The sequence below is a fragment of the Gopherus flavomarginatus genome, chromosome 1 (genome assembly GCF_025201925.1).
Source record: "Gopherus flavomarginatus isolate rGopFla2 chromosome 1, rGopFla2.mat.asm, whole genome shotgun sequence".
Taxonomy (NCBI): Eukaryota; Metazoa; Chordata; order Testudines; family Testudinidae; genus Gopherus; species Gopherus flavomarginatus.
In genome coordinates, this window is record NC_066617.1 from 312,163,457 (window position 1) to 312,177,930 (window position 14,474).

The 14,474-nt window shown below is 41.5% G+C and overlaps 1 protein-coding gene across 6 annotated transcripts in view; it reads right to left on the reverse strand.

The window, feature by feature from the left end:
• Window positions 1–12,729: 12,729 nt before the first annotated feature.
• The window catches only part of RUBCNL (rubicon like autophagy enhancer), a 39,954-nt gene continuing 38,209 nt past the window's right edge, over window positions 12,730–14,474 (reverse strand). For all 6 annotated transcript variants that reach the window (XM_050948359.1, XM_050948366.1, XM_050948368.1 and 3 more), the window contains 3 exons: window positions 13,974–14,127; window positions 13,765–13,855; window positions 12,730–13,251 (listed from right to left, as the gene is read on the reverse strand). In XM_050948359.1, the coding sequence (XP_050804316.1) occupies window positions 13,142–13,251; window positions 13,765–13,855; window positions 13,974–14,127 (355 nt within the window). In that variant the 3' untranslated portion in view covers window positions 12,730–13,141. The remainder of the gene's footprint in view (window positions 13,252–13,764; window positions 13,856–13,973; window positions 14,128–14,474) is intronic.

A 14,474-nucleotide genomic window follows, 5' to 3' on the forward strand; every position in this document is an offset into this window, starting at 1 on the left:
CTCCAAAGGCTGTTCTAGAATATATATGCACAAATCAGATGACCAACCTCTTTTCAAATGCTTCTGTTGCTCTGTGCATACTTCTAACACTTCCTGTAACAGTTGCCAGTGGAGAATGCAGCTTCTCCAAGCAGAAGTTAATAAAAACACACGTACACGCCACAATGACACAGGAGAGGCTGGTCAGCCTTGCAACCATCTCAATAGAGCATGAGCTGGCCCAGACTGTGGACCTTCAGCTAGAAGTTCAAAATTTGCAACCAAGAAGGCACAAAGCACTACTTTGATTATTCAAACAGATAAAAATGCCAGTGTTTACTATGCAGACAAGAAAAGTTGCATTTGCTGTTCAGTCACTTGAAAGTTAAGCGTTACTTAGAATTTTTGAATGAGGCATTTTAAGTTGTTAGTTCTCCTTTCCTGGGGTATGTAGCAGAGCAGAACCATGAGAGGAGTAGAACCATGAGAGGAGTAGAACAGGAAGAAGGCAGAACTGAAACCTTTTAAAGTTTTGGCCCAAGCGAGCAGGTATTGGAGCATCATTTGAGCTTCCTGCCTCAGGTGCCAAAATGTTGTGGGCCGGCCCTGCCTCTTGTAGACAAGAAAAGTTGGAGTTTGCCCTGGTGAAGTTTATCCTGCTGCACTACTGCAGATCCCCCCAATTTCAAATCACAGCTTTCCTTGTTTGCGCTTGGGGTTTGCACTGCCACAGCTATACAGGTTGCTGACAACTGATCGCTGTATCCAGAGCAAATCTCCACTGCAGGCATGGCCTACACTTCTTTATACATCACAACTGAAAGCACAATCTCTCTCCTTTGCCTATTCTTTTTAATTGCTCTCCCTTCTTCTATTAATTGGCTTTGACTGGGTGCTTCATTACTACTTGTTAAGGACCAATAATGTACCTAGTTCTGAACAGGACACAAATATAAATGATGATATGATGTTTTGTTTTCTGTGATTTACATAAAAGTGTCAGATCTTCAGAATTTGTGCACTTAATTCGTAGGTGCATTTGCTGAACTTGTACAGATGCATTTGCTTGCAAAAATGGACTGTTAGATGCTTCAGTGGCTATTTACATGTGCAAACCCCCAATTTGCATGTGCAGTAAGGTAACTGAATGCACAAATAAGTTATGAAACTTCACACATTTTAAAAAAGCTCCTTAGAAGCCCCATTTGGTGTGCTGCCTTCTAGAATTCAAGTTCACAAAACATTTGAGTGCAATTTGTCTGAAAGAGGACATAAAAATGTGATACCAGCTGGACAAAACTTTACCAGAGTAACCAAATGCCTAGGAAGTTGTTTCTCCAGCTGTTTGTATGTGCTGCCACTCTAACTGAGACGTAAAAGAACGGCGCACTCAACAACTATTACTTTTGGCTATGGGGAAAATATTTTCTCTCCTTTATTGCTGCTTTCCTCTTGTGCCTACTTCAGCTGGCTCGAGCAGAGGCTGTGGGAAAGCCCCCCTATGTAAATCAAAGGGTATTTTGCACAACTTCCCTTGTGATTCAGGAAGTGAGACGGTTTGTCACTAACAGACTAATATTACTAATTTGAGGGCAGATGTTTGAAACAAATTGCAGTAGGTCAGTGGTTCCCAAACTTTAACAGCCTGTGAACCCCTTTCACTAACACGTTAAGTCTCATGAACTCCCTCTTAAAAATGAATATTTCCAGGGTTTTTCTTCTTTACCTGAGTATAAATTATAAAAGCAGTGATCTTGAAAATATAAAATTTGTTTTTATTACATGCTTATTAAACACTATTATTATTTATCATTATAGTATTTTTATTACATTATGAAAATGGCAACACTCTTCCAAGAGCTCCCTTTCGTAGCTTGTATCACTTTGAATAAGCCTGTTATAAGACAAGGCTCCTATGTTTCATCAAGGAGTATCAGATGTGAAACAGCATGAAGGTATTTAAGAAGGCAACTCAAAGAGTTCCTCCTACGCAGGCATTCAGGTCTTGAGCAGTCCAGGCAAACAATGCATGTTACAACAAAGCTTAAACTTGTTCTTCATAATAATTTAAAAAAACAATACTAGCTGCCTTTTTAATTTTAAAAACAGCAAAAAATATTCACTTCCCTTTCCATTTCTTAGAAGGAGTCTTGAAGTTTAAATCTCCGCAGTGTGATAGATATGTTTGCTTTGATCTGCTTAGCTCTTGGAAGTCCAGGGGCTCGGGGCTGCAGGCTCTGTGCTGCCCGGAGTCCCTAGGGACAGCTCTGTCCGCCATTAGGGATTTTTTCCCCAAGAACCCCCTGTAACATTTCACAAACCCCAGATTGGGAACCACTGTAGGTAGATGAACATGATCAGCACAAGTGGAAAGCAAGTTTTGCTGCCACCTGCTGTTGAAGTAGGACAGTGACATGTCTACGGATAAAATGCACTCCTCCCATCAAGGATACTGCAGTGATTGGGGTTTTTTCTGGTACAGTGATTGTCCCACTTTAAAGTTGCTTTCAGGGCCATAAACAGAACATATACAAGTTCTTGAAATTTGCTGATCAGACAAATAGCATCCTGAGGGCAGCCATGCCCCACCTGTCTCTAAACATGTCCTGCAAGGAGCTGAGGACACTTGCAGACTCACAGGACTAGGCCTTCTAATTCCACCGCTAAAGCCATTATTCAGCATATTTAGACACATATATCTCCATATATCATAGCCACTGGCAGATTAGCCGCTGGGCTGACGGGGCCTGTGCCCAGTGGCCCCAACCAATTGGGGGTCCTTGAAAAATGGGTGCCCCTGTTCCCCGACCCTGCTCGATGGAAGGAGTGCTGGGCAGGGCAAGTCCCTGTGCCCTGATCCCACACCTTGGCAGAAGCGTGGGGTGGTGGGGGAAGCCCCAGAGTCCCAACCCCAGCTGCAGTCCCAGGACTGGAGGAGCTCTTGCTCCCTGCCGTGAGCAACCCGGGGCCATGGCTGGAGGAGGAACAGAACTTCTCCAGTCTGGGGAGCTGCAGTGGGGGAGGGGCAGAAAGGAGCAAACATTGTGGGGCTGCAGTTGGGGGACAGAATGGGGCAGACCATGGCTGGAACAGAGTGGGGCCACAGGGGAAGAGGCAGAAGGGGTTGAGTCCAGGGGCAGGGCCGCAGATGGAAGAGGAAGAACAGGGGTGGAACTGCCAGTGGAACGGGTGGGGAGAGGCCTCCCTCCCACTTGCTCTGGCCCAGGGCAGCCTTATTTAAAGAGAAAGTGCTTCAAAAAGGCAGCATTACACTAAACCAGTGTTTCCCAAACTTGGGACCCCACTTGTGCAGGGAAGCCCCTGGTGGGCTGGGCTGGTTTGTTTACCTGCCCTGTCTGCAGGTCCAGCCGATTGCGGCTCCCAGCCAACTGGTGCTGCTGGAAATGGCGCAGGCTGAGGGAAAATAGTCTTAACTATCTTGAGAAGCTTTCATTTGGTTTTCTCTTGTCTGCCTTTTAAATACAAATTAACACGTATGAGCTAGCTGGATGCTCCTCTGGCTAATGCTCTGCACTCAAGTCTAGCTCCTGAAGAGGCAGTGCACATCTATAGTGAGGCGGGGTCTCACGTCACTCTTATCAGTCTTATGGCAGCTCTCTGCTTAATCTAACAGCTGCACAAATGGACACCAAAGAGTTCAATTCCTGTTACAGGAAGGTTGCTACAATTCAGGAGCTTGATGAAGTGGCAAAAACCATGGGCTCAGCCAGAGACTAGCCCACCAAAAACCCCATTTTCCTTCAATTATCCCACCTTCTGCTGTGAATTCCTCCTGGCATTTCACTTAACCATGATTCTCCTTCCCCTCCTGTTCTAAATGGTTGTGCAGTGTAGCTGTGCAGTGTGGTTACATTTCAGCCTAGAGGTAGCTACATTATAATAGTGAAGTGATTCCTATTTAAACTATTAAAGCAGATGGGATCTGTCAGTAAAAACGAGCTACATCAATACAAGGTTACTACTTGTTAAAGGGGGTCAGAAATAGAACATTAAACTGTATAGCCCTTTGAATTTTAGAACTGAGTATTTTGCAGGAGGAACAATTACAATCCCCAGAACCAAACCAATACCTGTGGGCTTGGTTGCAGATGGATGCAAATACTGAACTATATTCTTAAATGCAGCCAAAATCTCACAAGCTGGAACAGCCTCTCTCATTTTGGGCCAAAATCTCATTAGAACAGCTCCAAGATTTCAGTGCCATTAAAGCCTGGCCAAGATTCAGCTTCAAGTCCAAACTCGAGCCTAAACCAAACTGGGATTTGAGTACCTCCTTCTGAGCAGGGTGACCAGATGTCCCGATTTTATAGAGACAGTCCCAATTTTGGGTTTTTTTCTTATATAAGCTCCTATTACCTGCCACTCCCATCCCAATTTTTCACACTTGCTGTCTGGTCACTCTACTTCTGAGTCAGTGTGTTACTAATAGAAGACACATGCCAAATTCAAAACCACCCTTTCAAGCACATTCACCCTGTAAAAGGGGAAGACTTTGAGTTAACCAAGCAGACATTGGTTCTGAAAGAGGAAGCTTGTCAGGACAGCCGTGCAGTTACTTCTGCTTTTCTGCATCTCTATGACTGCTAGCAACGTGCTTATGCCTTGTTCTTTGGAAACGTTACTAAATATGCAAATTATTAAGAGACTAAAGTTAAGCGTTGTGTTGGCCCTGAAGCGGCATGGTCCACTCACTCTTAATAAAGTCCCTTACAAATCTCAATCACTGTGGGCCAGATTCTCTATTGTGCCCTCGTTACACTGGGCTCAGAACTGACACTGATTTTCACGGGATTCTCTAGCCTGCATAAACTTGCCATATTTCCTAAGAGACCACTGTGAGCTAAGAATTGCTCTGGCTGTTCCCCCACCCCGACATTCCCCTTCCCACCTCTGCCCCACAATCTGCATTGGGGCTTCAGAGAGGGCAGTGAAAGCCAACGCTGTTGGCACACACCCAGGCTGGGGAAATCCCCAGCATGACATTGACTTTAGCGGTGGATTCCGTAACAGGGACGCCATTCACCTGGTTCCCCCTTGTGGCCAGATGTGTTTCCATGGCACCCTCCATCTACCCCCTCTCTTCAGTGCCCCTTGGGAGCGCTGGAAAATCTCTCTCAAGGCTATCACCAGACCTCCCCTGAAACTGGGTCAGTAGCCCAAAATAATCCTCAGTATCCCAAACACAGTATCCCCATAGTTCCAACCCATGTCTAATGCTCCTGCTTACCACAGAGCCTTTATTCTATCCAGCATAAGTCTAGCCTTCCAGCTCCGCCTTTCTTCCTCTGTTATCGCATGCCCTTCTCTGAGAGAAAAGGTGGCATATATACTACCCTCCTGCTAAGCATCCCTCCCGATTGACTGAAAGAGAGGGGACCCCTGCCTCCTCTCCCACTCCCCACACACAGTCACTACAGGGCTTCTGATTCAAGGCCCTTAAAGTAAGAGTGTCCTGGGATCTTCCCATCCCACTCTTAATTCCCCAGAAGTGCTGCCTTTCTTCCAGTTGTGGCTGCTTTCTGAGCCTGGCCTAACACTAACAAACCCCTGGGATGACATCTTCTGGCCCCCTTTAGGTATAAAGGACCTGTACACCCCATTACAGCTGCTTTTATGAGCAGAGGTGAAGGGGTGGTGTTCTGCTCCAGTGCATTCAGCTGCCATATTGCATGCTTCAGAGCAACCCTTATGCTGTGATTTAGTAATAATATCCAATGCAAAGGTGTCAGTCACTGCACTACTGCAGTTCCACTTAATCTGTACTGGCACTATGAAAAGAGAACTGAAATGTGTAACAGGATGCTAATCATCAGCATCAATCACATTTGTTGCAACTGAGGGGTCTGCAAAGCTATTGTTTTCAGACTGAAAACTAGAGCTGGGCAGAGAAGCTGCCTTGTGGATCCCAATAAATTAAGGCTAGCTTAGGGTTATAATATCAGAGAAAACATGTAAGCAAACCCCGACTGAGATAGGAAGCAATTTTTATTCATACTGTTTGATTTCCTCTTCCAATTCATCAATCAAAACCAGATGGGAGAGTATGAGCTCTATTAATTCTAAAAATTTGAAAGCTATAGAGCCAGATTTTAAAGGTATTTAGGCACCTAAAGATGCAGATAGGAGCTAGTGGGATTTTCCAAAGTAGCTGTCTAATACCCATTGGTTTCATTGGAGGTTAGTACCCAACCTGCTTAGATGGTTTGGAAAAAAACTCACTAGTCTCCTCTCTGCATTTTTAGGAGTCTAAGTGCTTTTAAAAATCTGGTCCATGTTGACCAGAAACAATCTGTCACTTGGCTAACCACAGTTACTACTTCCTTTGGTTAATAAAAGTTAATATTAAATGCAAAACATGTTTTGATAAGTAGACTTTTGTTATGTATCCAATACATTTAAGGTAATTTTAACTAATAAAAGAACAATTTTAAAATGCTGGCTTTGTGCATTTTCCACTGAATTCCAATTTGTAATCAAATACAGCTAGCAAATAAGAAATGCATCACTCACTATTTTCTAACAAAAACAATATAAATAAGAATCCAAATTATTGTTTAAACTATATAATTGGTTAAAGAGAGTTTAATCGATATAGTGTATCCTCCTGGTTAGCAAAATGAAGTACCACATTTAGTGTAAAGTTTATATCTGGTTGCAAATCAACATGTTTTAATGGTTATACCAACCAATGAAAATTAGCCTGTCTTTGGGAAAATAAAAATACACATAAGATTAAAATCAGGTATTTAATCTAGGGTTCCTGCTTGTTGATTTAAATCATGATGAAAACTGGTGACTTAATTCAATCCCCACTGCATGTGTAGGAGTAAAACCTGATTAAAGGTTTTACAACAGTGCTGAGAAAACTTCCAAATGAAATTTGAGTCATCCAGTTAAAAAAAATGGTTATGATTTGACATTGCTGGTTTTTCTAAGCAAAGAACATACACACAAAAAAAAAACTTTTCAGGTCATGCATATACCTCATAAAGGAGCAAAAAGAGAGATGCTATTTTCTTCTCTCTTTAGAGGTCAGTTTTAAACAGTAACCACTTCACTATTTCTGGAAAGACTAGGCTACTGGGAAACCTCTGAATTATAGAGATGTGTTAAATAAAACGTTATGCAACACTTCACAGCCCGGCCTTTCTCTTGTGAATGAGTGGTCACTTCTGACCCTCTCACCCTGTCGCTATCTTTGACAAATAGACAAGTCAGACCAGAGAGACTTTAACTGCTTCCTTCTCCCATATTTATCTTCAATCTCTTGCCACTTAACTTTAAATGCCTCTACCTAGAAGACACTCATCTCCTGCAACTCAATAGTTTTACAGAAAGTGCTTAATGAATCTTCCAACATACCCACCTCATTCCCAATGCCCATATTCTTTTGTGGGTTTACAAAGGCACACAGGTATTGCCATACTGAATCAGACCCATGGTCCCTCTAGTCAGGTATCCTGTCTTTGACAGGCAAACACTAGATGCTTCAAAAGGAAGCTGCAAGGAATGCCACAGTGGGCAGATATAGTAGAACTTGCTGTCCATGAAAGTCTCATTCTAGATGGGCTTAAATTCTGAAGTAGGAGGGTCGATATCACTTCAAAAAAATGTTAGCATTGACCATAATAACTAGATGTTCTTGTGATCCAGAGAAATGCCCAGCCCTTCTTTGAAGTGTGTATATTTGTAATAGCATAACTACTTATAAACCAAGTATTTCACCTTCCAGGTCACATTAATGACTCCGGTCCTTTTTTTACCCATCTGTTGAGCTCTTAGGAATTATCTTTTAATGGCTTTTTATCTTGCTTCACTGAAATCTCTGGAAGCCCATTATCTGTTTGTGGTTACACCTTCATCAGACCATCAAACAGGATTCTTACTGGTGAAACCTTCTTTTACACAAGCTCTGTAGGATGCCTTCCACCTAATTAGCATTTCAGTGTTTGACAGGGATGTAACATAGATTCTCCAAGCTCCCGAGTGAAATGAGTGGTCAAAGACTCACCTGTGAACAGTATTGCAATTATTAGAACACATGCAAAATAAAAATAAGTACAGATACAATCTTTGTGAGAAGCTTTGAGCTGTTTTACAGTGTTCAGATCACTGGCTGATGGAATTAAAATACAGCTACAGCTGGCTTTCAAATATCACCCATCCACATTAAAAGTGCAGACCTGGGGATGGCTTTCATTGGAAACATATAGGTTAACTAATTCAGACATACGTGGAAAATACATAGAATTGAGAGTCCATCTACCGAAACAATTAACTAGGCTCTGCATATAGAAATACATGTTCATAACAATGATTCCTAATAATGTAAATATTTTCATTCATTAATCTGAATGGTGCGTGAGCTACTGCTGAAATTATAGAGCTCAGTGAAGCTGTTTAATTATCCAAAGTATCTAATTACTCTTGCAGTGAAACCTGTACTTGCGCTCCCATGCTATGCTTGGCCATCAAAGGTTAACTCCCTTATTTACATTATGGTAGCAGGCCCCAGTCAGGAGCCAGGCCCAAAGCACCTAGCAAAACAGCCCCTGCTCCAAGAGTTTATAATCTCAATTAAGCAGACATGACAAATGAATGTAAGCAACAGCGCAGAAGTGGCTAAGAATGAGAATGATAATACATGTTTGACATTCACCACAGTATATTGGCCAGGCACCTCTTAAAACAGACAGATCAGCCGGGTGTGAAATCCTGCCCCTATTGAAGTCAATGGCAAAAATCCCAGAAGAGGAAGTCCATTAAAACTGTAGAAAGTTCCCCAAAGGAACGTTGGCTGCTTCTGCCTCTGACAACTGGAGTCTCTGGCTGGCTCTTCGTAGCTGCTTTCCTCCGAAGCCCACATGATGGGGGAAATGGAGACACCTGGTCCTAATGCCCACAGATACGTTAATGCCTTGGATTCATTCTGTCCAAGCCAAGCTGTCAGTAACCTAGTCCCAAATTTGGACCTTAGCATCCAAAATATGGGGGTTAGCATGAAAACCTCCAAGCTTAGTTACCAGCTTGGACCTGGTACTGCTGCCACCACCCAAAAAATTAAGAGTGTTTTGGGGCACTCTGGTCCCCCAAAAACCTTCCCTGGGGACCTCAAGACCCAAATCCCTTGAGTCTCACAACAAAGGGAAATAAACCTTTTCCCTCCCCCCCCCCTCCAGGTGTTCCTGGAGAGATACACAGAAGCAACCTCCGTGAATCTAAACAGAGGGATTCCACCCTCCCCGTTCCCAGCCTGGAGAACAGAATTACCGAGAGTCAATTTCTCTTCCCCCTCACCCAGAGTGAATGCAAAGTCAGGCTAGTACATCTAACACACACAGGTTTTCCCCTGACTTCTTCCTCCCACCAATTCCCTGGTGAGCTGCCGACCCAATTCCCTGGAGTTCCTCACTAAAGAAAAACTCCAACAGGTCTTAAAAGAAAGCTTTATATAAAAAAGAAAGAAAAATACATACAAATGGTCTCTCTGTATTAAGGTGACAAATACAAGGTCAATTGCTTAAAAGAAATATGAATAAACAGCCTTATTCAAAAGAATACAATTTAAAGCACTCCAGCAACTATAGACATGTAAATACAAAAGAAAAAAAAACCATATAACTCACTATTTGATCTTTTTGTACTTACAACTGGGAAACAGAAGATTAGAAAAGCAGGAAATAGAAAAATCCTTCTCTAGCTGAGAGAGATTCAGGCAGAAGACAAAGAACTCAGACACAAACTTCCCTCCACCCAGAGTTGAAAAAAATCCTGTTTCCTGATTGGTCCTCTGGTCAGGTGCTTCAGATTACTTTTTTTCCAGGTGAAAGAGACATTAACCCTTAGCTATCTGTTTATGACACAAGCATTTTCCAAAGTTATCCCCAAATAAGATACATAGAGCACCATTTTCAGTTTTGTTCTAGCTGCTATATGCCCACAGCTATCTGGTAACTCCTCTGCTGCAAGAGGAATCCCGTGCTGGCACAAGGTAAATCCTCTGTCCCCTAGTGGACTGCTATGATAGGGCCCAAAACAGGCCCCAGTGCTGCCAGCATCCAGGGCCCATACAGGTGGCAATTGACCACTTTTGAACTTCCCTCCCAGCTTCCTCTGCATTGTGCCAAGCACAATTTACATGCGCCTCATCATTGGAGTCTTGATCTCTTGGTGACAGCTTCTGCAGTAGAGCATTTTTTTTAATTACAAACACTTATGTAACAACAGCCTCTATAACCTCGTGTAGAACTGTGACAAACTTCTTGGCATCTTCTGTGGTGCATAGCAGGGATTATAACGAGTAATGCCTAGTCAAACAAATCTACAGTTTACAGTTTGTAATGGGATAAGTTAATTACACTCAAGACAGGTTAAAATGAAATACTTTCAGCTCACATGCTCCACAGACAGCTGACTGGGCATTTTCAGTCCCTCTTTCCATGTTAATTGATATAGCCTACAATTAACTCCTTTTCTTATTTTGTCTTGTCTCTCTAACATGACAGCAACGTTTGGGGTTTACTAAACTAGTGTTCTCTGTTTCACTGCTTTGTTTCTTTGGGTTCAAAATACCAATAGCAAAAAAGTAACCTGGGTTTATTCGAGCAGCCTCCTCAGAAAACACATCTTATCAACCGGGTATCACTAAACAAACCGCCTCATACTAGTTTAGCTTCCCCCAAAGCCTCATTCTGGCCATGGCCAAGAGACAAATGACTTTTTACTAAACTCTTGTGAAGGTCTTAGGGCATAATGTCCTATTGGCGCTACCTGTTCCAGCAATTTTTCAAACACTAGCATGAAGTAGGGCTATGAACAGACAAATATTTCAGTAGGGTTTGATACTGTTGAAAGCAGCCCCATACACAGCCAATTCCAAACAAGACAGATTATAAACACTGTACAGTGCCAAAGATACCCTTGATCACTGAAGAACTTTACAGGGCCTATGAATGACCAAACAAACAAAGAGTGAAAGACCCATGCTGTATCCCCAGACATACACACTTTGAATTTAAAGAAACATATCATTTATTTGGATCTGCACTTCCACCAAGCATGCGAGGCAGGATACTACCGGGGACTGAGATATGCACTAGTCCACTACAGAACTTCAGCAGCTCCAAATGAACAAGAAAGATGAAGGGAAGAGAACTGTAGGATATGAATGTTCTGTGGTTATATAATAAATAGGCAAAGTGAAAAAAAACTTGTAATGATTTTTTTTTGAACAAGTTTACCCTGTCCCTCTTCACAAGCTGTCCACACTTAGCTTGTGATTTTCAAATTCATTCAAAGGTCTTTTTTATTGATTTAAACTCAACTTTTGAGAAAGTTTGAATTCAAGTGGTGATGCTTAGCAATGATTGGTCAGGTGATTCAAGTGGTAGTCAAGTAGCTCGATTAAAATTAGCATAGGTTATGTGTGTGCATGTGCACAAAACAAACTCACGTTAACATTCCTCTTTCTGCAAACATTTGTGCAAGAAAAATCATTCATTAGATTATTCCTGGAAAGCACACACAACCAAAAGTTTAAGTGAACATTTTCCCCTTACTCAAACAAAGCTAGTAATCCTGCAAATTGTTCTATACAGGGATTAAGACAAGCTCTTCCATAAAATGTAAATCCCTATAGCAAATCCATTAATGTGGCTTATTCAGTCTTGTGTATAGAAGAAGCAACTAACACTTGCATCACATTAAATGCAGCCAATTCTGTAGGTGTGTCCCATCACCAAATCTCACCATTTGACATCACTCACTTCTCAGCAGAGTTTCATGTCTGTTTGCAGATCTTAGATAACAGTAATAGATGATAATCTTACGTCTATGCAATAAGCAGTTACATTTTGTTTATAGCCACAGGAAGATAAGAACTGTATATGAAGTGTCCCCACTTGCAATGTGTATTGTGAAAGATTTTCAGCTTGGAAGTGAACTGCAACAGATACTAGTTTCAGAGTTCCATTCTCTTTTAGTACAACGGTAGTCTTTGAATGGATATTTAAGAGGAAGGGTGTTTGAAAGTCCCATAGGAAATTAGACATTGAATGACAGAAGCAGATCCAGTGTCTTAAAGGCATTTAGCTAGGGAGAAATTACCTTTGGGACATGCTATCCAGATCAATGTCTACAATAACTCACAATAATCCTTCCTGTAAGTTTTGGGGATCTCTGTCAGTGGGTGGCCATTGGTGTTGCAGTGAAGCTTGGACCAGGTGTGCTGTCACTGCTGAGGCAAGTACCACAGGAGTAGGAGTGATATAGGTTCAGGCAATAGCTTAACACTTCTGTGTACATGAGTCGCTTTCATGGCGAGCTTAATAAGAAGCATCTGCAGAAGCAGGTAAGGAAAGCAGTCAGTTTTCAAAGAGATACCCAGTACTTGGCCTGTAGGAGTCAGCAAGCCTGCAGCGTTGGGCAGAGTGAATTCAGGGTCATGGACCTCTCTCTCCCCCTCTCTCTACATGCCCTCCCCAAGTAGCCTGGCATCTCTCAGGTTTGAAAGTACTGCCGTAGAGTTTAGCGCGGGTCTCTTTTTAAAACTGATCCACCATTTTGAGTTAGGATTCTTTTCAGGATAACATTTTCAGGTGTGTTTTTTGGTTTGTTTTTAAATCAAACTCGCAAGTCAAGGCATTTCTGTAGTATATTTTCAACAGAGGAGAGAAAATTCCTTACATTTTGTCACCTCTTGCTTATAATAAAAATTTGACAAGGTTAAAAGAGTTTTTCAATTTTGTTTATTTTCTCTACATTGCATGAAAAGTTACATATGGGAATTGTCAACTTGTCAAATATAAAACAATAAAACAACAACAACAAAAACTTAAGTTCAGAAATAAAAGAGTAAAAAACCAGTAGCAGCAAAATATTAATGATGGCATTAACATACACTTAAACTGATCCCAATAAAAAACTATTTTCTGTCAGGATAGGTATTCAAGCATAATATTTAAACCTTATTCTTTTTTTAAAAAAAGTCATATTAAAAAGTGTTAACATGGCAGGATGATTTAAAAATACCAATGTTTAAAACAACATTATCCAACCTGTAGATAGACACCATATGTATCTGTATCTAGTTTCTTCAGAGGTATATACAGAAACCTGCATGCCTCTTCATAGTAATCCGGTCTCACATAGCCACAGATGGAGATTCCAAAAACATCCTCCGAGCAGCTATTCTCAGACATTTGGGGCACTCTCCAGACTTGAAACACTGATTGTGGAAGCACGCTTTGCAAACTGTTTACACACACAAGCAGGTGGGAAAAATTGCATCAATAATTGTATTCCTTAAAGGATGGCAGTTTATCCAGATAAGAAAGTAACTGAAGACGACTCATGACCAAGACAATGAAGCACAAAGTAACAAGTTTAATTCCATATTTTGATCCCAAGCCAATGAACCTTGAAGTCAATTGGAGTCTTTCCATTGACTTCAATGGGCACTTGATTAGGTCCAGAAAAATCCGACGTAACAGCAATCCATTTGCTATTTCAAACTCAAACTGAGACATGTAAACCCATACCAAGAACACACTTGGATTTTGTTTTAACTTACATTCAGACGACACATCCAAGTTTTCAAATATACAATAAACTCACTGAGACAAGACAGTTTGAAATCAGTGCGACTACTCATGTGCTTACAGTTAGGCACATGCTTAAGTACCTTGCGGAATCAGGGCTTGAAACATTATACATGCACGCACACACACGCTCACAAGAAAGCAATAGATTTGGGCCGGAACATACCTGTACATCTGCTACATGTAGCCATCTGAAATGGGAAGAGTACATCTGAGCTCTGGCAAAATTCACAAATAAATCCCTTGGCTTGACAAAGCTAGAAGAATTGAAAGAGTTAATTACTTTGATGTTTATTAAAAGTTCAGATTTATAAAAATGTATGGTCAGTTTTGGCTATTCTTCAGGCTATATACCAGACACAGAGATTTCCTTACCTCACAGTTTTCTACATGAGATATGGAGCTTTTTAGAATATCCCTGAGAAGAGGCACTAACAGCCCTCGTTTGGTCTTCACCAAGTCATCCATTGAGAACAGATGCAGCTCTGTCGTCAGGTGGCTGGAGACCTGTTCAAATTCTTTCAATACACTACAGATAAAAAAAACCCGTTAAATTACAAAGTGGTGACATGTTTATTGAGAGCATGTTTAGCAAAACATGTAAGTGGAGACAGCTAAGTCTAATCAACCAGAAAGAACATAAAATTGATATCTCTATACACAGCAGAACTTAATTTAACTGGGTTAAAGGGCACTTGTGAATTTTGCCAAAAGCCTACTTCTTAACTAACCTTAGAAGAAAGAATATTAAGTCTTGCCTACCCAGTTTATGCTGGAGTGTTCTTTGGAAGGCTACAGTGAGAACTTCCTTGACTTGTGGGTGAGGGTGTATGGGGGGGGGGGTGTCATTATTTAACATAGCTTTTTTCTCCCAAA